General features: G+C 44.7%; 1 protein-coding gene across 1 annotated transcript in view; it reads right to left on the bottom strand.

Moving 5' to 3' along the window:
* dnah5 (dynein, axonemal, heavy chain 5) overlaps positions 1-23,348 on the bottom strand; it is a gene marked incomplete at both ends in the record, with an annotated part of 523,851 nt that overhangs the window by 351,289 nt on the left and 149,214 nt on the right. The window contains 5 exon segments of the mRNA XM_084308323.1: positions 6,173-6,315; positions 11,163-11,256; positions 18,445-18,641; positions 20,615-20,750; positions 23,006-23,124. Of these exon segments, the coding sequence (XP_084164449.1) occupies positions 6,173-6,315; positions 11,163-11,256; positions 18,445-18,641; positions 20,615-20,750; positions 23,006-23,124 (689 nt within the window).

Below are 23,348 nucleotides of genomic sequence, written 5' to 3'. Positions count from 1 at the left end.
TGTGACGGGTGAGGTCATCCAGGGACATTCCCCGGGTGATGACGTCAGCTGGGTTGTGTTTTGTGTCCACATACCTCCAGCTCGCTACTTCTGTTAAATCTTGAATCTCTGTGACTCTGACTCCCACGAAGACCTTGTATCTGCACGAATCAGACCGGATCCATGTGAGTACTGTCGTGGAGTCTGACCACAAGATTGTTCTCTGCACCGGAATGGTGAGTTCACGTTGGATTAACGTGGCGAGTTGCGCTCCTGCTAGGGCTGCGCAGAGCTCTAGACGCGGGATAGATTGTTGCTTTCGTGGGGCTATTCTTGAGCGAGCCAGGATGAAAGCAGTATGTATTTCTCCTCCCTCCTCTCGGGCACGCAAGTAGGCCACCGAACCGTAGGCTACTTCGGAGGCGTCGCTGAAGACGTGCAGGTCCATCTGGCACGTCTCCGGCCTCACTGTGGGTGGGAAGTAGCTGCGGCGTATGTTGACACCTGGGAGTGAGCTGAGTTCCGTCTCCCACTCTCTCCATGTGGATGCAAGGTGTTCGGGTATGGGGTCGTCCCAGCCCTGGTCCTTGTCCCATAACGCTCTTACAATCATCTTTGCCCTGGTGGTGTAAGGTAGAATACATCCCAACGGGTCATATTGTCTGGCGAGTGTTCTGTATACACTCCGTCTGGTGGTCGGTAGTGCAGTCGACCTTCCCTGCTCCTTGGTCAGGGGTGTGTGTTTATAATGGAGCGAGTCTGTTTTGAAGCGCCAGACTAGTCCTAATGTCATTTCTTGGGCTTCTCCTGGGATGGTCGCCATCCAGGTCTCGCTGCTTGCTGCCTTGTCCTCGGGGGAGAGGCTGCGCAATACTTGCGGGTCGCTGCTGGCCCACTGCCTGAGATCAAAACCGCCTTTGATCAGGGAGGCGCGGAGCTTGAGTAGAAGGGCCTCGGCTTCTTCTGGCGTCGAGACGCTTTGCAGACAGTTGTCCACATAGAAACTATTTCCTACACTTTGTCGGACCTCTTCATCAGCTGCTGGGTCCTCTGCGACGTGTTTTTGCAGTGCAAACGTAGCACAGCATGGGCTGCATGTGGTTCCGAAAGGGAGGACTTCCCATTGATAGATGGCTGGTTGCTCATCCCCGATCCTCTCTCTCCATAGGAACCGCAGCAGGGGCTTGTCCTCTGGGGAGAGGCTGCGCAATACTGGGGGGTCGCTGCTGGCCCGCTGCCGGAGATCAAAGCCGCCTTTGATCAGGGAGGCGCGGAGCAGCGCACGACGTCGCCAGTCAGTTTTCTTTATGTGTCCCGCTGTGATTAGCTTGTTAATCTCAGCGCGGTACACAGTCTCTTGAGCGGGGTCTCTGGCTAGGCGCCGCTCTGTGTTCAATAGATACCGCTCCGTCGCTTCTTTTGGGGCGTGGAAGGTAGGCATACCCTCTCGCCTCAGGAGTGGAGTTGCGTATCTCATCACTCCGTTGACTTTGACTCTCTTTGTCCCTTGCTCGAGGAGTGCTATAGCGTAAATGTCTTCCTTGGAACGAATGTCTTTCTTTTCGTTCTTAAAGGGCATTGTCTCTAGTGTCCATAGCCTCTCGACATGCTGTAGGAGGGTGGTGTCTTCTTCTGTCACTCTGGAGTGGAGGCAGCTAGTGGCTGCTGTTCGGTTAAGAGACTTAGCGAGGGGGCCTTGTAATGTCCATCCTAGGCGGGTCACGACTGCTGCAGGACAGCCTCTGGGCCCTGTGTGGACCCGGTCTATCGGGACTATGAGGTCTGCATGGTCGGAGCCTATCAGCAGGGTCGGGGTGGCACCGTCTATGAGCGGGATAGGTAGTTGACGCAGGTGCACATATTTATCCATCAGCTTGGCGATGGGGTAGGTGTACTGCGACAGGCCTATTTCTTGGCTGGTGAAAGCGTTAGTAATCCTATACCGTCTCTCTGGCTGCCCGCTTGCTGCGATAGTGAAGGAGACATTCTCGCCCTTTATCGTCTTTAGATCTCTTCTTATTGTCCGAATCGTCATCTGGTTTTCGCTCCCCCGCAGCCCTAGCTGGGCCGCAGCGGACGCGAGGAGAAGGGTCTTCTCTGACCCGTCGTCAAGGACGGCGTAAGTGTCCATGACCTTGTCTTGGTAACTCAGTGTTACGCGGACCACCTTTAAGAGCACTCGGGCGCCCCCGCTGGTCGCGGGGTCAATGTACATAACACTTGCCTTTGTGCTGCTTGAGGGTGCAGGCTTTCTTCTGTTACTGTCGTGTAGGACATTTAGGTGGGCTCCGTCACACCGACTACACCTCTTCTTTAATCGGCACTCGGCTGCCATGTGACTGCGCGCACATCGGTAACAGCGTCGGTTGGACTTTATCCATTGACTCACCTCGTCGGCGGTCATCTTCTTGAACGTGTCACATTGTGACAACCAGTGTTCCTTTTCGCAGTACGGGCACACCATCTTCCACTTCTCTTTCAGCGAGGGGGTACTGTGGTTCTTGCTGCTCGGTACTGATTCTGATTGGTGCATGACGGTCACCAATCTTCGGCCATCGTTTGCTCTCCTAGGTCCCTCTCTGGAGCTTGGTGTGCTCCGCATGAACGTATCCAACCGTAGGCTGTTGACTTCTCTCGCCAGGAAGTCGGCTAGGTCTAGGAGGGATGGCTCGGGACCGTTAGGATCACGGTGGTCTCTTTGCCGCCTGAAGCGCTCTTGTCGGGCGGGCGGAAGCTTCTCTAAAATCCTCTCGACATTAGAGTTCGCGTACAGTTCGTGCATACCCTTTTCTCTTTGCGCCCCCAGCATCCCTACCAGGGATTGTACCTTGATAGACAGGTCATCTAGTGAGCGATTGTCTGTGGCTGGGGGTAGGCGGTCAATATGCCTTATCTCTTGTATTACGTAGTCCCATATGCGTCCATATCTTTGGTCGAGTGCTGCTAGAGCCGCTGTGTATGGGGTAGTAGAGGTGGCATAGGCCAGCGCTATATTGTGCGCTCGGGGCACCTTGAGGTGCTTCAGTAGGATAGCATACTTGTACGGTTCGTCAGCTACATCGGACATCATTGTCTCTAAGCACATTCGTAGCTCGGTGTACTGTGCTCTGTTCTCGTGGGTGAAGTCCGGAAACGTCGGTGTGCCAATGTATGATGCCATGGATGGCTGGCACATCGGTGAGCGTTGGAAGAGAGGCCTCCTAGGCGAGTCTCCTCTTACGCCTCTTGGTGGGCTGGTACCTGCGCGTATCCAGGTGCTATTCCTCGGGGCTGGTCGTGCGTCTAGCTCACCCGTGAATTGAGTCGGGGGTCTGTAGCGCAGAGCCGCGGGGGTAGAGCCTGGGCTGTACTGGACCTCCTGGTCCTGTGGAGTTCTGTGCTGCTGTCGGGCTTGACTCTCCTCCTCTCCCTCTTCTTCTGCCTCTGGCAGGTCCTCTAGATCCTGTAGTCGTCTATTTAGCCTCTCCGCGGTGTAGACTGTTTCTTCCTTGTAGCTGGTCCTCGCGTGGACCGGTCGGGGAAGGAGTTCGGAGGGGGGTATAGGCTCTCTCTGGTGGTCGGGCTCAGGGTCGCTTGATCGGGTAGGGGAGGGTGCCCTTGACCCGTGTCTTGACGAGGCCCTGGAACCCCGTGCGGAGGGAGGGGGTGTCGCCCTGGCGATCAGCTGCTCCATTATCTGCGCTTGTAATCGGTCGCGCTCGGCTTCGCGCTTGGTGAGAGCGAGGTCGCGCTCCGCTTCTCTTTGGGCACCGGCAGCGGCGCGCTGGGCTTCGGCGGCGGCGCGCTCTGCTTCTCTTTGGGCACCGGCAGCGGCGCGCTGGGCTTCGGCGGCGGCGCGCTCTGCTTCGGCCCGGTCTCTTACCATATTCTCTTCCGCCTGAAGGCGTCTAATCTCTAGACGTATACGATCTTCATCGCTCCGTTGCTGCGCTTGAAGGCGTTCTCTTTCCATGGAAGAATGTTCGCGCTCACTAAGCGTCTGTGCTTGGAGTCGATCGCGCTCTGTTGAGGCTGCTAGGCTGGCGAGGAATGCCTGTGCCAGCATCTTGTCCGCCTCGCTGGGGGAAGACGCTGGTTGAGGTGATCCGCTCCTGGCAGTACTCGTTGGAGATCTGTTCTCCTGTGGCGAGTCCTGGAGATCCATCTCCGGGGTGCTCTCCTCTTCTTGTAGCGGGTAGAGTTCCATCCCTGGAGAGCTGTCTTTATCCTGGAGCTCTCCGGGGACTACTTCTTCGGTCTTGGCGGGGGGTAAAGTCGTGTCAGGTCCCTCCTGGTCCCTACCGTGAGCTTGGTCAGTTACGTTAGAACCCACTAGGGCCTCTATTGGCGGGGTAGCCTGGGCGATAGGGTCGGACATAATTTTACTATCTACTTTTTCCGCGTTTACCGTCTGTAGAAGGCTAGGTAGTATATTGGCAACGTAATCCTCTAAGTACTGAGGTGTCTGCCGTCTACGCTGCGGGCGATCTACTTTAGGAGAACCGTTTTGTGGAGTGTTCATCATAGGCCATGTCAATATTAATACCACTATATTAATATTACACTAGTTACCTCCGGCTCGAAGGACCAATTGTAACTGAGGGGTACAATTCCCTGACTGTATTGATAAGTATGGTATCATTAAACCACTACCGCTTTATGTACTTTAATTACTGGCCATACAGTACACGATATATGAATATGATGAACACTTCCCACAATGAAATCGGTTCCACACAAAGGTATAATCAAGTATTTAATGGAGCAAAGGGTACATAATATACTTTACATTATTCTTTGAATGCACTTGTAAGGCAAAGGAATGTGCGTAGGCAAATCAACAATGAATGTCCATTCTCTGGTTACGCAGGAGGTAATTATACAACCTGAATCTTAGGGAATTATATCTATGGTGCACTAGTAATATAGCGGGAGATACTGGAAGGGGTTCCCCCTGGTTGTAAGCCAGCAGGGGTAGAAGATCTGTCGGTAGTAGAACGTCTGGTCAACGATGACTAAGGAGACTCCAGGTACAGGAGCCGGTGCAGTAGCCTCTTGATCCACAGACGAATACAGCTGTTCTCCGTAGACTGTAGCTCCACAGTGAAGAAAGCTAGTCGGCCTCAGGCTCTCTGAGGCGCCGACTCGACTTGACTCCTCGCGGGGTAAATCCAACACGTGCAGGCGTCGGCGATTATCCGCTCCATAAATCACAGGACCAAAGCAAATATATTCCAGCCGCAAAGGGCTATGTAGTCGTCGGGTAGATTAATCCAGTGTACATGTCCATACGGTTCTCGTCTAGGTCTCCTCGGGTGAAAGCGCCATGTGGTCAGCCCAGCCTGGATAAGAACTCTAGCTAATACGAGGAAGCGTTGGAGATGCTGGTCACTGTAGAACTTTAACCGCACGATACACTATACACAAATAGACTATTATTGACTTAATAGAAATATGTCGCACTCGACGGTATAGCGCCAAACTCTGACAATTCAGTTATTAATTCGCACGCGGTCTCAATGCTCTATTCTGGGGCCAAACAGGCCATACTTCACCGCACGTTGTATCGTGGGTGAGGCTTCAACTTATTGGTAACATACTAAAAGGGCTAAGGGGTTTCTGTATTCACCTGCGCCGTATTTATACGCACGGTGAACAAACTAGTGCCAATCTCATTTCTGTCGCGTATCCCTGGGCAAGGCCGGGCATGTCCAGACACGTCTTGACGGTGACTTTGAACCTGACTCCGGAGGCCGGTCCCTGGCGCCGGTGGACCGCTGTCTAATAGGAGAATGGAATATTATGGTCTGGGCTAAAGGGATATTCCGTGTATATGTACAAGGAATATACAGGGGATATCAAACGATATACAAATACTATGCAATATATATCAATAAATAAATATATATATTCGGTTTAATCTGATCCTTTGTAACACCTAGCTTAGCACAATGAATGGAAGCGGACAGTGCCGGTTAGCCTTCGGGAGAGGTGTTAGTTGGACAATTCCTAGGCTAACCGGCACTGTCCGCTTCCATTCATTGTGCTAAGCTAGGCTAACATGCAGCCAGATAGCTTTCTACTGAACACACAGAGAGGAAACTGGTATCTATCTTCTTGTCTCTCTCTGGAGAAGATCAATAAGCTCATTTCCCCAAATGTTGGCGTGTTCCTTTAACAATTCATTGAGAGACGAGGCTTCAGTCCGCAGTACCTTCTTGGTGGAGTTGATGGAGGTGCTGAGAACAGAGACCAGCTTGACGATCTCCTTGTTCTCCGACACACTCTTGTAGTAGTTCCTGGCCTGGAACGGCACGGCCTGGATCACAGATGCAGAGATGTCCGATGTGCTTCCATCTAGCAGGGAGAAATGGGGGTATACATTTATCTGTATCTGATTTTATTTAGTTTTATTTTTTTATTTTTTTTCATGCATCGGAGGTTCGTGACATTTTTTAGTTTTTTTTGTTTGTTTGTTTATTGGTATCTAGCAATAGTATTATTATTATTATTATTGTTATTATTATTACCGTTATTATTATGCATGGTCATATTATCATTATTATTATTATTGTTATCATAATTATGGTAATGATTATTATTATATCATTATTATCATTATTAACATCATCATCATCATCATCATCATCATCATCATCATCATCATCATCATCATCATCATTATTATTATTATTATTATTATTATTATTATTATTATTATTATTATTATTATTATTATTATTATTATTATTATTATTATTATTATTATTATTATTATTATTATTATTATTATATGATATGAAGCTGTAAGATGCACTTGAGCTGACCATTATGTTAAAATAAATATGAAGTTTGGAAGGGGGCAGGAAACATACGTTTTCTTCATCCTGCTCCATTTCGGCCATGGGTGTATATCATGTTAAAAAAAATAAAGATGTTGGTGATATTGTGCAAAGATGAACTGTACCCCCATGTACGAAACCAAATAAAATGAATGAATGAATTTAGCAGAACGTCCTCCAAAAATAAATAATGTCCACGTGTACCACGGAGGAAAATCAAGAGAACAAATCCACTTCTTCTGCAGCACTTCTGAATGTTCCAACGCGGCACCGCTTGTTGACGGGGATGACAGCGGCGCCGGGCGTGGTGTGTACCAAGCGCGTGTATGCTTTACCCAACGCAGTTGTGTTTCCGCGTGCGAGTTTTGCGCTCTGATTGGCCAGGTCATGTGACATGTGCGCCAATCGTGGGACAGCAAGTTCTGCGCTTATTTCCGGGTCTAACAGCCTGCAAACTACCTGGCGTTCTATCGCCATGCTCTAAGACAAACTCTAACCGTAACCAACTTCGAAAGAGTGCCTAAGCTTAACCGTCGAAAGAAGGGCAGGCGTTCTATCGCCATGCTCTAAGACAAACTCTAACCGTAACCAACTTCGAAAGAGCACCTAGGCTTAACCAGTGTAGACACTTGCGGTCCCACGATTGGGCGTACATGTCACATGACCAGAAATGACCTGGCCAATCAGAGACGCGGAAACACAACTGCGTTGGGTAAAGCATTCACGCGTACCGAGCGCTCAAAGTGCTGGAGGAAGTGGATTTGGCTCACTTTGAATGGCCCTCCGACCTCGTTGAACCCCGTCGGCGTGCCGCAGAAAGCCGCGGGAAGCTTTGAATTTGCGAAGCGTTGCTTCGTCGAAAACCTTGTAACTCTTTATTTGTTGTTGTTGTTGTTGTTGTTGTTGTTGTCGTTGTTGTAAGCAGAATGTTTACACGCCCGTTCAAGGTCCCATCGCCACTGTGAATGTGAGACTTTGAATTTGACTATTTCTGAGAAATTGGCTTTTTCGTCGAAGATCCAAGGTTTTGGCCCAGAGAGCGGACCGAGCCAGGCGGACAAGAGAGAGAGACGCTTCTGACCCGGCAACGCTTTTTCAATCATCAAATCCCATGCATTTCATTCTCTATATCCATTCGTTCAATATTCACACCTTCATTTACATTGATTGTCAAGCATACAAACATAACACATACAATAAAAATACAATACAATATACAATAAGCGCAATCACAATACAAATGTGTACAATCAACTAAAACAATTACAGATTATGGTGGAATGGTTGGTGATCAAAGATCTAAACTGACCAAAGGAGACCAAAGTATTGAGCCTTAGAGTTTGTTTGTATGATGTTCCAAGTGTCAGGAGCACAGACGCCAACAGCAGATTTCCCAAGTTCAGTACAGACTCCAGGGCCCTCATTTATCAACGTTGCGTACGCACAGATATGTGCTTAACCCGTGCGTACGACCATTTCTAAGCAAAGTGTGGGATTTATCAATTTGAACGTGAACTTGACTTTGTGCTTATATTTACGCACAGCTCGGAGCATGCGTAGCTGACGCCCCGTGGTAGAAGATCGTTACTGCAGACGGACGGCATATGCGCTCCTCAGTTCATGCATTAGTTTCAACGCGGAAATAAGCTTTCGTGCATTACTCCCGACACTGCCGCGTGTTCTGTATGAACCGTAATTCATTATAGTTCATTGTGAAATAGCGACAGTAGTGTAATTATAACGGGCTCATGCGCGAACAAGATGTTGGCTTGCTTGTTTGGCACGGGGGGCAGACGCAGAACACCCACCTCCAAACGCCATTAAATATTGTTTCAAATAAAAAGCGACATACTATTATTTTGTGTCATGTTTCCAAATAAGATTGGCCACAACGAAATGCTTTCTACTTCAATTTGTTGGTTAGAATAGATTACCTCGCTCCGTTGAAACTTCACTGAGCTCCGCGCACAGACGTGATAATAATAACAACAACAATAATAATAATAATAATAGCTTTATTTTATATAGCGCCTTTCAAGAGACCCATGCAAGGTCGCTTTACATAGATAGGGGGGGGAAATAACAAAGTAATAAACATAGTGGACAGACTATGTAAATATGATGATGGGATTCAAGTTCGCGTTTTTATTGATCACATAGGCAGGCTACACATGGCGTATAGGCTACATCATACATGGCAGTGAGATTCATTGTTCTTGTATATGCTCTCGTATTATTGTTTATATAGGCTACCCAATACTGACATCAAAATAGATTGTATGCCTCTAGAAATCATATGCAGCAGGTAGAAAATTGAGGTCGCGATTTGGAATAAAATTGAGGAGAACTTTAATCCCTGGGTATTAATCGAACAAAACGGAAAAAGGCAGTCATATTCCAGCACGGTCTTTATTAGTGTTTGCGCTGCCCAGGCAGCAATGGTTAATAGATATCATATCCGACATCACCGTACGTGTACACGTCTGTCAGCCTGTCACGTATTTCTCCATAACACGCTTCCCTCGGCTTAGTCCACTTTTCCACATTTCATGGGGGTGTTCCATTACCGTATATGGTTAATCGGGGCGGTTCTGGTATGCAAATACTTAAAACAGTGCACGAGCTCCAGCGTAAACTCAAAGTGATATTTATCAAGACAGGTGTACGTAGGACCTGTGTACGCACGTGTGATAAATCCTGTTTTTTTTGTGCGTGCACACATTCTAAATTCTGTGCTTACGTATGAAAATAGAACACTTTCTAAGAATTTTTGATAAATGAGGGCCCAGGTGCTTTAATAAGTGTATGAGACGGTCATTGGAACGTGAACCATAGGGTCCAGACGTCCAATCCAGAAGAGAAGTGAGATAAATTGGGCGATCTCCAATTATGGCTTTATATAGAAACGGATTCCAATGCAGCTCTCGCCTCTCTGCTCAGGGAGGATCATCCATCAGCATCGAGGTCTTTTTCCACTACATTAGCTTCATGCTAGCTAGCCCAGCTCTGTCATTGACCTGTCTCAAGCCCCGCTTGCCTCCTCAATTGTTGACTTACCCCCGGACAAAGGAAAGCAGCGGTTTTGATTGGAGGATCAAGAGAAGAGGGCGGGGTTTGAGATAGGTCAGTTGAATGGGGAATGGCCTGTGTGACAGCTGTGATCGACTGTAGTCATTTGAGTCACTGTAGTTATTCCACATCAAGTAGGGATGGGTCATGAAAACTGAATACCTGTTTGTAAAGATCAAAGTCAACTTTTGTAATGTCGTTTTTTTATATGCATTATTAATGGTTTCAATTACAATTACGGCTTCCCATGATCATGAAAACAAGATACAATTATTATGCGTCTCATTTTGTCTTGTGTTATAAATGCAGTGTCATCTCTTCTACCTGTCATCTCTTCTGTCATCTCTTCTACCTGTCATCTCTTCTGTCATCTCTTCTACCTGTCATCTCTTCTGTCATCTCTTCTACATGTCATCTCTTCTACATGTCATCTCTTCTAGCCTTTGCGAATGTGAGCCCCGCCCCCCGAGTAGGTTATTGGTTCAGACCAGCCGCCAACTAACGGACCACAAAAAAGACGACCAAGCTCTCTGTCTCCAGATGGTCTTGCTCCGCTGAGCTGTGAAACTAGAAGATGTGAGAACGTCTGTGGAGCAGCAGGCTAACATCACTGTTCCCATGTGTCTGGTGCTGAGAGAGACAGAGCATCTAACAAGATAAATCTGCTGCCAGGGGGAGGGGGAGGGAGAGAGAGAGAGAGAGAGAGAGAGAGAGAGAGAGAGAGAGAGAGAGAGAGAGAGAGAGAGAGAGAGAGAGAGAGAGAGAGATAGAGATAGAGATAGAGATAGAGATAGAGATAGAGATAGAGATAGAGATAGAGATAGAGATAGAGATAGAGAGAGAGATAGAGAGCATCTAACAAGATAAATCTGCTGCCAGGGGGAGGGAGGGAGAGAGAGAGAGAGAGAGAGAGAGAGAGAGAGAGAGAGAGAGAGCATCTAACAAGATAAATCTGCTGCCAGGGGGAGGGAGGGAGAGAGAGAGAGAGAGAGAGAGAGAGAGAGAGAAGAGAGAGAGAGAGAGAGAGAGAGAGAGAGGGGATAGAGGGACAGAGAGAGAGAGAGGATAGAGGGACAGAGAGAGCAAGAGAGAAAGGATGGGTGGATAGAGAAACAGTGAGGTCAGACAGACAGAAACAGTGAGGTCAGACAGACAGAAACAGTGAGGTCAGACAGACAGAAACAGTGAGGTCAGACAGACAGAAACAGTGAGATCAGAGAGACAGAAACAGTGAGGTCAGACAGACAGAAACAGTGAGATCAGACAGACAGAGAACAGTGAGGTCTCTCCTACCAGCCAGACTGCGGTAAGTGGTCTCTCCGTCCTCCGATTCGCTCTCACTGCTGTCTTGTTTCAGAGCCGCCATTCGTCTCTCACACATCTTCCGCTGTAGGGATGAGAACACCACACTCTGAGAACAACAAGTTGTGATCGACCAAGTAGGAATACTGATGGCGCCGTGAGGAGAGGGAGAGATGCAGCAGAGCAGGTCCAGGTGGGATGCGGTCCAGGAGGGCCAACAGAAGGCCCAGACTTCAGCTTGTGGGCTCAGTGCTGCTTTACAGCAGGGCCCTGTTTCTTGTACCTGGATAACTGAGTTAGCCGGATAACTTTAACTGGATAACTGGGTTAGCCGGACTTTCCGGTTTCATGTACGTGGATTTTCCAAATCACCATGACAACATATCCAAAAGTTTGAGCCTGGTCGAAAGCAGAGTTCAAGTTCAAGTTAGCCGGATCACGCAGAGCCACGCCCCCGCAAAGAAAGTGACAGCCCGTTTCCTGAAACTATTCCCACAGTCTACGATCTGCATTATACCATTCTGAATTACGTTTTTGTGCTCCATTCTTCCAGAGGGGGCTTTTGAAATGTAAAATAGACCCAAAATGCTGATACTAAATTCACTTTGTCCTAAATAATGCATGTTATATATACCGTGGCGACGGTGGCGCTCGCTCGTGCGATGTACACATTATGTGGTTATTTTAATTGTAACTGGGATTAAGATGTCTGATGAGATGCGCTGTTTGACGGATTTGAGAAATTGAATGAGCCGTTGACGTCACATTAATGAATGAGGATAAAGAGATAAACTTCATTCAAAACAAAGGATATTCTAAACACGGGTCTCTCGTTCATTAATGTATAAACAATGAATTTATCCCATCTGGCCCAGTGGCCCAGCGGTAGTGCTCAAGCCTGCCAACCCAGCGACCGGGGTTCAAATCCCGGTGTTTCCAATATGATTCTTTTGAATATAATATTAATGATTATACGCCAAAGTAGCCTGGTTTTAAGTTAAAATATTATAAATCTACATGCATTGAGGATGTCATTCTTTATATAGCTCTCAACGTGCACCAAATTGAATTATTCCTATATTGCAAGAAGAAGGAGACGACTAGGGTCTCGAACCCCGGTCGTCCGTGTGAAAGTCAAAAGAACACCCCGTTAGACCACATTGGAGATAAGTTAAAGATTGACTATACATCAATCAATGGGTAAGAGAGCCGTATCGTAATTCTGTATAACAGTTAACTAATTATTTTCGCTAGCAAGATCTCATTTGATTATTCAATCCAGCAGGCAAGTTTAAAGAAATATAATCTGATTGATTGAGGTAATGAGGGACTTAGAATTAGCCTATAGATAACGCATTTAACTTGTCGGCGAGGCGATTGAGCCGTATTGCAATCTGTCAATAAAGTCTTAAATCAATTAATCAATCAATGCCGTTGAGAATCAGGATCTCTGCCATCGATACGTGCTGGATTTTCACCTAAAACGGCCGCGCGCATTTAGCCTGAGTCGCAAGTCTGGCTTGAGTTAACGAGACTGAATCCACCTTCGTGAAACAGGAAAATCCCGGCTTCAAACATCGGGTTAACTGAAGCTGGATAATGACATCTTGATCGACTTAGTTGAACCACGTACAAGAAACAGGGCCCAGAGGTCCTGCACAAAGTCCTGCACGTTAAAATGTGTAGATATGGTGTACATAAAAACCTAGGAAATCATTGTTCGTGCTAAGAGTAAAAGCCTACCAGTTTGTATTCAATGTCTCTTTCAACCGAGAGAAGGAAAGTATCATTTAAGAGGGTTGTGTATTCTTAAAACATGTAAAAAGGTAAGCACTAATGTAAAAGCTAGACGTGTTTCAATTTTGGGAGTTAAATGGTGGAATAGCCTTAGTGACGGGTTGAAGTTGTGTACTTCTCAGGGGAGATTTAAAAAAGCCTTAAAGGATAAAATAATAATTCAGGTACCGTTTTGAGTAAAACATCAAACATTTGTTTTAAAAAATTTATATCTCGCAGTATATTTTAAGTTTTTCTTTCTAATATTAAAATATATTTCGTTTTTTAAGAATTTGTAAAGGATAGGCAAAAATAAGCACGTGCTTCAGCCTATTCCTTCTTTTCTGTCGTTGATTTTGGATTTTGTGTGCGAGCTTGCCTTGAATATGTACATTTGTGATTTGTTTTGCAAGTCCACACAGTGTTTTTGATTTGTCTGTAAACAAGACCGTAAAATTAAAAAACGTCATTCATTCATTCATTCATTCATTCATTCATTCATTCATTCATTCATAACGTTTTCATTCATTCATTCATGTTACGATGGTTCAGTATAGCCACCGAAGGAGCTCCGGCTACCGTCGGTAGTGTGATAGTAAAGGGTTAACCTTCTGTAGTATGGCAGTGAAAGGGGTTAACCTGCTGCCGTGTGGCAGTGGAAGGGTTAACCGTTTTGGTAGCGCGGTGGTGAAAGGGTTAACCACCAAAACCTGCACGGATGATGCATAGCGTGCCAGTTAGGGTACCTTATGTATACTGCACCTTGTGTATACCGTTTACTTTTAGTCTATGTTTATTGTACCATATAATATAACCCGATAGAACATACAGACCCTCATCTGCACCTTTGTTTACTTTTTCTCATGTTTTAATATTCATATCTGATTGTATTGCCTATAGTCTTTCTTCTATTACCCATACCTGTACCTCCCCCCATGCTGCTATGACATCTGAACTTCCCCAAGGGGATTGATAAAGGAATATCTTATCTCGTCTTATTTTGGTCCCCGCTAGGTACCGTTGCTTCGTCTAGATATTATTCACAAACAATGACACATTCCTCTGATGTTCTCTTTGTTCTGCTTCTGAGAGGCAGAGATTAGTCTTTTCCTCACTCATCCCCTTCTATTCAAGGACAAAGTGATGTTTAGAGGCGAGACAAATACAGCGAATACATACAAAAGCTGTTATTACCATATGTTCTGCTACCGAGGGGGGGGGGGGTCTCTTTATTTATAGATACACTGCAAACTAAAATGAATTTGTGATAGGAACAGTAATAATAGTGTGGCTGAGTGGCGCAGTGGGCAAGGCGCTCGCCCAGCTAGCCCAGCTCTTGGCGTTGCTACCGGCTTGGCCGGCTGTCATACTAACACAATTGGCAAGTGTTAGAGGGTGGGAAAGCCGGTGGGTGGGGATTGGACGTTGTGGACAGCGACTCCTACAGGTCGGTTGGGTGACGCCGGTGCGGCGGAAACAGGAAGTAGCGGGGGCAGCGTGAGCCTCCCACGCGTTACTCCTCGCCACTGAGAGTTCGAGCTGCTGCGGTGAAAAGATGCGACAGGCTGCCTCCTCGTGTACCGGAGGGGACACGTGATGCAAGGCTTCTATCCTCACTACAGCCGACCAGTGGGCGGCATAGTCTAGCAACGTGCAAGACAGGGGAGGGAAGAATTGGAAATACGAAATTGGGATGGGAGAAAAATAGAAAATGGGGAGAAAAAGTGGATAAAAAAAGGAACAGTAATAATATCCCTGCAGTATTCTTACTATTTCTTTTTTCTTTTTAAATGTTCTTTTCCTAAAAAGTTTACTCGACAGAGTGTTTGTTTTTCTAAGGCACCTTCGTAGGACAGCAAGGAACCTTCTTCTAACAATCACATGCACATAGTGGCAGGTTTTCCTCTGGGTTAGGAGCCTCCATATACACTATTACATATATTACATTACATTATATTCGATTACATTACATTACATCTAAGGCTGTCAAAGTGAACGCGATATTAACACGTTGACGCACAATTCTTTTAACGCCACTATTTTTTTAACGCACGATTAACGCTTTCAAAATATATATATATATATTTAAACACTAGTAAGTAAACAACTCAAATATTACCTTTCAACTAACTCCATACTTAGCTCTCAACAATCTGGTTTTAGAGCCAAACATAGTACAACATCAGCCATCACTTTGGTTACAAATGACATTATTTCAGCATTAGATAAGAAGAAACATTGTGCTGCCCTCTTTGTTGACTTATCAAAAGCATTTGACACAGTTGATCACTACTTACTTCTAAAGAAACTATCTAACATTGGGTTGGATGATAATGCCTGTGTCTGGTTTCAGGATTATCTATCTTCTAGGCGGCAGTGTGTGAAGTTAGGTCAAGCACAATCTGAATTCTTGGCCATGACTAAAGGTGTGCCACAAGGTTCAGTTTTGGGTCCTGTCCTTTTTACAATTTATATTAATGATATTGTTTCTTCTTTGTATGGATGTCATGCCCATCTGTATGCTGATGACACAATTGTGTACTGTATTGCAGACTCTGTACAGCTGGCCTTTGAGAAATTGCAACTTTCCTTTTATGCTCTACAGGATGCCCTTACTAGTCTTAAATTGGTTCTTAATGCTAGTAAGACAAAGTTTATGTTATTTTCAAGAGCAAGGAATATTAACCTTGATGATGTGAGGATATCTACTGTCAGTGGCTCTTGTATAGAGAGAGTCACTGAGTATAAATATCTTGGCCTGTGGCTTGACGAGAAATTAACATTTAAGTTCCATGTGGAAAATCTTGCCACTAAACTGCGACAGAAAATTGGTTTCCTGTACAGAAACAGATCCAATTTCCTCTATTTAGTAGAAAAAGAATTGTGGAATCAGTCTTCTTATCAGTTTTGGACTATGGTGATGTAATTTATAGACATGCTGCGGCATCAACTCTTAAACCTCTGGATTCTGCATATCACTCAGCTCTCAGATTTATAACTGGTGACAGATATGATACTCACCATTGTGTCCTGTATGATAGGGTGGGTTGGCCTTCTCTTGCAGAAAGGCGCAACAAACACTGGTATTTATTTATTTTTAAAGCCCTTATTGGTAAACAACCTGTTTATATCTCCTCACTGTTAAATTGGAATATTGGAACCTATTCAACTCGATCGAATGACTGGATGGTTCTTAGGGTTCCTCAGATTTGTTCTGAGCTAGGGAAGTCAGCCTTTTCCTTTGATGCCTCTAACTCATGGAATGTCCTTCAACTCACGCTAAAATTGGAGGTTCTCCCTTCCCTTGGAATGTTTAAATGTATGATTTCAGACCATTGTGTGACTACCTGTAACTGTTTTAGTTGATATTTTAAAATTATTTTTAAACGTTTTTAATTTGTTTTACTCTGGTGTTTAAATTTCTGTGAATATTGTTTTTATTATGTACTGTACAATCGTCGTTTCTGTAAATGAGGGAAACCTCAGATGCTTACGATTTTAAATAAAGGTTGAAATGAAATGAAAATATACTTTTTTTTTCTTTTTTACTAGTCTTCACTCAGGTGTATTATTGATACTCTCATTGATACCATGTTTGTTTCTGACTAAAAGTGTGTGTGTGAGAGAGAGAGAGAGAGAGAGAGAGAGAGAGAGAGAGAGAGAGAGAGAGAGAGAGAGAGAGAGAGAGAGAGAGAGAGAGAGGGGGTGAGAGAGATGAGGAAGGGGCAAGAGAGAAAGAGGGCTGGGAGAGTGTGTGTGTTTGTGCATCACTCTGTTTTGAATTTGATGCAAATTTGCAATGCATGAGGGTCATCCTTTTGTGTTAACTGGCTGCATAAAGCAAGCATTTGTTGACTCTCATGTTGATAAGAGTATTAAAACTTGAGGTCGACGAGTCAAAGGACACATCGTTGAGTTTTTCTCCTGGCTCCCAACACATCCACACAGCCTCTTGCACTTGTGTTTTAATTAGGGCTGTCAGTTTATTGCGTTAATTAGATGAATTAATTACACAGCAAATTATCGCGTTATGAAAATTAACGCAAAATTAATTAAAAAAAAAGTATATATTTTTTTTATAAATCTTTTTGATTTTTTTTTTTATATCTCATTCATTCCATAAGAACGTCGAATAAACATTTATAGACTTTTTTTTTTAAATGGTCCATTGGCATGTTCTTGGTAGCTGATTCTAGGGACATCTAATGGATCTCAGGGAATGTATTCCCAGTGTCCGAAATACTGTGTCTGTTACTAGGCTTGAGTAAATTGTAATGACCCAAATGAGAATATCAATTACATTTTTTATTTATTTATTTTTATCTTTGACTGTGAATAACACCATGCTAAAATTGACCATGTAATTAAATGTAAATGATCCTGTAATTAATTAGATACATTATTTGAATTGCCTGACAGCACTAGTTTTAATGTTAGAATTTACAGTCAAACGCATTTTGGTGATTGATCCATCTCTGTAAGATAGCATGTAAAATAATACTGTATATACCATGTATATATATATATATATATATATATATATATATATATATATATATATATATATATATATATATATATATATATTACAGTATATCTATCTGTCTGTACATACCCGCATAATCCGTTTACATCTGTAGATACTACATCTATATCTGTACATATCCCTTACCTACTCTTACTAGTTACGCTGCTGGTCAATATGACTTAGTGTCTTTATACCTGTATCAATGTACATAATAATACTACAACTCTGTACATACATCTGATTAACACTATTACTGAGTGGTATTCATTTATATATTTTATATCCAGTTTAAGCACCTGGATCATTGTATATTACTGTTGCACATCCATTCATCGATCTATCCCTCCATATATCTATCTATCCATTTTTCTAGCACCTCCAATACTATCCAGCCACATATCCTTGCAAACAAAAATGATCCAGTTCAAACTGCATAACTCAACCATCATCTGGTGCATGAAATATCCTGTTATTCGACCTCAGTTTGTTAGGCTGGAGGATGATATAGTATCAGATGTCATCTGGACAAAAACTGGAACAGTTTTGGCTCCCTTTCTCTTTATTCTCTATACTGGGGACTGCAGATAGAAGAAGGTGAATGTCTCTCCTGTGATCATTAGCCTTCCTCCTGATTCCTTGGAAATCATTATAGCCAAGCGATGAGTTTTTGACGCCTCGATGCTCTACTGAGCGACCGAGAAGGTCCTTTGTTCCTGCTGCGGTTAAATTATTTAACGAACACCGCTAGCTCTGTGTTGAGAGGCCCTCTTCTTCTTCTTTTTACTGTGGTATGTAACTTGTGCTGTATGTTATTGTTTCTTTGTTTCTGTGTATTCGCTCTGGTGGCAAACAATGTTTCCCCCTCTGGGATTAAGAATAAAAACCATACCATACCATACGATCCCTCCTCCATCCCTCCATCGACTATAACATCAACAGTCAGCAGCTCTAACACACAGACAGCCTTACCTTGGAGATCCTCTCTTTGCTCCATTGACCGACCCCCTTGCTGACGCTGACCACACACTCCACGGCCCTGTTGAGAGCCTGCTGGACCTCCTCCAGGGCCGGCACCGTGGCGATGTTGGGGATGGCCAGCATCACGTTGGTCCTGAAGATGGGCTGCTGGCCGCCACTCTTTCCATTCCTGGGGGAGTCGCTCTCGGCTGCAGGGACACAGAGAAGACGGGTCTGTGATGCGGGATCGGTCTTGGACTATGGTCATTTCAAACCTGGTCAGATATCCATTACCAAATGGCCGTAGACGTGAGTATTACAGAGCTGCTTTTTGAACTTTTTATTCCTGGGGCACGGGGCAGCATGGCCCGCCTCGCTGTGTCTCTCCTCTGATGGACAGGGGGGCCCCATAGCACTTTCTTGCCCCAGGGCCCCCAAGTGGTATTATTCGGCCTTGGATACAATACACTGATAATATTTAATTGAAAATGTTTTTTTGATCATGTTCAACTAGCTATAGAGAGGCTGAATGTCATTGTCATTGTTGTCCTTAACGTCTAAGACCTCTGTCCTGCTCTGACCCAGGAAGTGCATCAGTGACGAGGCGTTAACGTCTAAGACCCATGTCCTGCTCTGACCCAGGAAGTGCATCAGTGACGAGGCGTTAACGTCTAAGACCTCTGTCCTACTCTGACCCAGGAAGTGCGTCAGTGACGAGGCGTTAACGTCTAAGACCTCTGTCCTACTCTGACCCAGGAAGTGCGTCAGTGACGAGGCGTTAACGTCTAAGACCTCTGTCCTACTCTGACCCAGGAAGTGCGTCAGTGACGAGGCGTTAACGTCTAAGACCTCTGTCCTGCTCTGACCCAGGAAGTGCGTCAGTGACGAGGCGTTAACGTCTAAGGGCCCGCGTCCACTTGGCGCATATTTCTGACCGCACGCATCTGTTTTCAATGTATTCCAATGGGGAGGGAGCGCATGCGGCCGTATGCGGCTGCCTCTAGGAAGTGCGCTGCCGTCGGCTTCTTTTCTCAGCTTTTTTGTTTGGCCGAAAGTTGAAACTTTCTCAACTTTCAGAGCGAGGCACTGAGCTCATTTTCAGACAACCAATCACAGCCATTCATATCTACCACTCTGTTTGTAACCTGACACCGGAGCTGCCTGCCTGTCTGGCTGTCTCCCACAGACCATTGAGATTCGCGACAAAACTAATAATAATAACTACACGAATACACTACTAAAAAGCTAATAAAAAGCAAAGGGCGAACTGTGGTGTCAGGCAATAACTATATATATAATTAATATACAATAAAGTTATTCAAATATGCTATAATATGTGCAAAACCGCGGCATGGCTGTAGATTTCTTTCTGTCATCTACAAGATGCGCTTCATGCCAGCTCTGCCGGCGCACTGCCAGCATGTTTCACGGAGAAATATGCGCTAGGTGGACGCGGGCCCTAAGACCTCTGTCTTGCTCTCACCCAGGAAGTGCATCAGTGACGAGGCGTTAACGTCTAAGACCTCTGTCCTGCTCTGACCCAGGAAATGCGTCAGTGACGAGGCGTTAACGTCTAAGACCTCTGCCCTGCTCTGACCCAGGAAGTGCGTCAGTGACGAGGCGTTAACGTCTAAGACCTCTGCCCTGCTCTGACCCAGGAAGTGCGTCAGTGACGAGGTGTTAACGTCTAAAGGTGCTCCCATAGTCGAGCGGACCGTACTCTGAGCGGTTTATTTTATTTAGAAATAAAACTGGCAGTTTTACACACTTCGTTTAGAAAAGCCATTCAAACGTCTCAAGTGTCTTCAGATGATGAAAAAAGACATGGTCCAAATGTATATGAATTGGAACAGGTGACGATTAGCGATAGTAAAACAAAATTCAGCGTCATCTACCTGCCAACGTTTTACCGGACCAATCCTACCCATTTAATCATGATCCTGCCCTACTCTCACTTGGCACGGAGCGAGTGTTCAGAGAAAAATGCAGATCGGCGTCACATTAAATGCAGGTCGATGTCAACCAAAAACGCAGAGCAGCGTTTTGTGTGACACCAAGTGAGCGGTGCGGACGTCCGCGCGTTCGAAAATTGGAGCTTCGCACTTGGAGTCCGCTTCGAGTCCGCTCCGAGTACGGTCCGCTCGACTATGGGAACACCTTAAGACCTCTGTCCTGCTCTCACCCAGGAAGTGCATGGGTGAGGAGGAGTGGATGCGTTTCCGCAGCATCTCCAGCGTGTTGCGGGTCAGTCTCAGCAGGGCGTCCACGTTCCTGTGGTTGAAGTGGGAGAGCAGCTCCTGGGCCTCTTCCTCCATCACCTGTTGGAGACACACAACGGTAAGGAACACATTTATGTTTAAAAAAAAATTATTATTATTATTATGAAAATTAGTATGGAAATATAAAGGTGATCGGTAACTTGAGAAAAGTGAATGCTATATTACGAGTTAAAATCATATAAACAATTTTGATCGGTTTTGTTCTTATGGACTGATTATGGAATATTATGTATTTTATGGTTAGAGAATTGTGATATCTGACTTGTGAATATTGAGTGAGCTTTGATTCACTTGTTTTGTTTGTTGTGATGTTTTCTTGCGAGTACTTCAATGTTTGTAGTTTTATATTTTTTTTTTACCTTTTTTTTGTGTTTGTATTTTAAATGTTTGGACCCCAGGAAGAGTAGTCTCACTTTGGTGTAGACTAATGGGGATCCACACTAAAACAGTACATACCGATAGAACAGTAACGCATGTACCGTATATACATGCGAACCAGTGGAATATCGGGAATAGTGCCACTCTGTGATGCCCACGCCACTCGAGCTTCGCTTTCATGGCTGCGGGCGCATCACAGCCGTGGCAATATTCCCGATATTCCACTGGTTCGAGTGTATTATTGCTTAAATATCCTTTAGTAAAACCTCTTAAGCTGCAACGTCCCTCATATGGGACATTTTTCGGATTTTATTTTTGTAATACAATATATATATCGAATTGAAGGCTTATTTGTCGATAGCGACAAAATCCGTTCAGCGGTTCTCGAGTTACATGCCGGTATTTGAGGCTTGTGCAAAGTACACGGTATTGCGCAAGATACCACTGCCGACTCAGGCTGCAGTAGTTCCGTTAATCTAGATCCGATCTCGAAAATGATTGTGGATCGTTGTGATACCCCACATGGGGATCTAAAAAAAAAAAAAAAAAAAAAACGAAGAAACACGAAAACAGGAAGAGCAAAACAGCCGAATGAATTGAAGTCTATGAGAAAACTGAGTTTTTCTTTGTACACAGTTTACCAAAATCACTCCTAATCACTCATTTCTGAATGGATCTTTATGATATTTGGATATGTACTACATATTTGTAAGCCATAGCACCTTCTGGGGAAATACTACCTCTGGACTACTAACTACTACAGGAAAACTTGAGTAACACGTTTTTTTACAACTCAAGTTCAGACCTATGTAACTCTATTACTTTAGCACTAAAAGTGAATTTTTATTCTGGAATCAGAAACTTCAGAATGTCATCTTTCAAAAGAGACCAGGCTCATGCATGTGCTATAAGGATAAAGTATGTTGTTTTGGTTTGCAAAAAAAGTATGCAGTCCTCAAGTTCAAGTAAAAAAATTGCCACTTTTCTGCCCACTTGTTAATTTGTTTTATTAATATCCTTTAGTAAAATTAACCGTGTTATTGATACCCTTTAGTCAAATGAACCGTGTTCTCCAAGGACTTACGACGAAAAGGGCTTTCTCTTAGGGCCATTTGAGACCTTTTTGGGCCGATTTTGGGATTCACCAACCGTCCCAATAAAACATATATAATTAATATTATATTATAATATATTTTATATATTCATGTCTTGCACGAAAAGGTCTCAAATGGCCCTAAGAGAAAGCCCTTTTTATCATAAGTCCGTTGGAGAATGAGAAAAAGCTGGGAGGCTGTGAGGGGAAACACTGTTGACGATAACAGCTCGTTAGAGAAAAGGACTTCCGCACACTTGGACCCGTGCGACTCCCTCTGGTGGCGCTGACTTGAAGCACGTTGTTGAGGACAAGAGAGTGCATTACACTCACGACACGTCTAGTGAAGTCTTATTTTTAATTATTAGTCTTAGGGATGTTCGATATTGGCTTTTTTACCGATATCCGATATACCGATATTGTCCAACTCTTAATTTCCGATACCGATATCAACCGATACCGATATATGCAGGGTTTTCCCCCCCAAAAAACACAACATTATGCATACTTTTCACAATAAATAAAATAAGAATTTGTTCTTACTTGCTTGCCTCGGTAAATAAAGGTTAAAAAAATGTAAATACAAAAATTTATAAAAACAGATACCGATAATTTCCGATATTACATTTTAATGCCAATATCGGCCGATAATATCGGTAGGCCGATAATATCGGACATCCCTAATTAGTCTACATAAAACTTTTATCTACAGCACCTTTAATAAGGCTGAAAATCTGTGAAGTGCCCTTTTAAGCTCCAAACGCTGACAGGAATAACAGTGGATAGCGGTGGATAGCGGTGGATAGCGGTGGATAGCGGTTACCTCCATCGGGTCCCTCTTCTTCTTCCTCCTGATCAGGGGGGAGGCGTGGCCAATGCTTGGGGGCGGGGCCAAGGTGTTCCTGGAGAACAGGCGAGCCTCTGAAGGACCGTCGTCCTCAGCTGGAGGAGAGAGAGAGGCACACGGAGGACGCTTCAACATACATGACACAATGCTTCAACATACATGACATGATGCTTCAACATACATGACACAATGCTTCAACATACATAACATGATGCTTCTGAAACCGGTCTCATTTGACATGCCCTGAGTGGGAGTTGAACCCCGGTCTCCCGCGCCGCGGGCGACATCGCAGACCACTGTACCAAGAGGTGAACTCACT

The sequence above is a fragment of the Notolepis coatsorum genome (assembly GCF_963971535.1).
Source record: "Notolepis coatsorum genome assembly, chromosome: 2".
Lineage (NCBI taxonomy): Eukaryota > Metazoa > Chordata > Actinopteri > Aulopiformes > Paralepididae > Notolepis > Notolepis coatsorum.
Note: the sequence above shows the minus strand (reverse complement) of the source record. Positions and strands in the feature narration are given on the sequence as shown.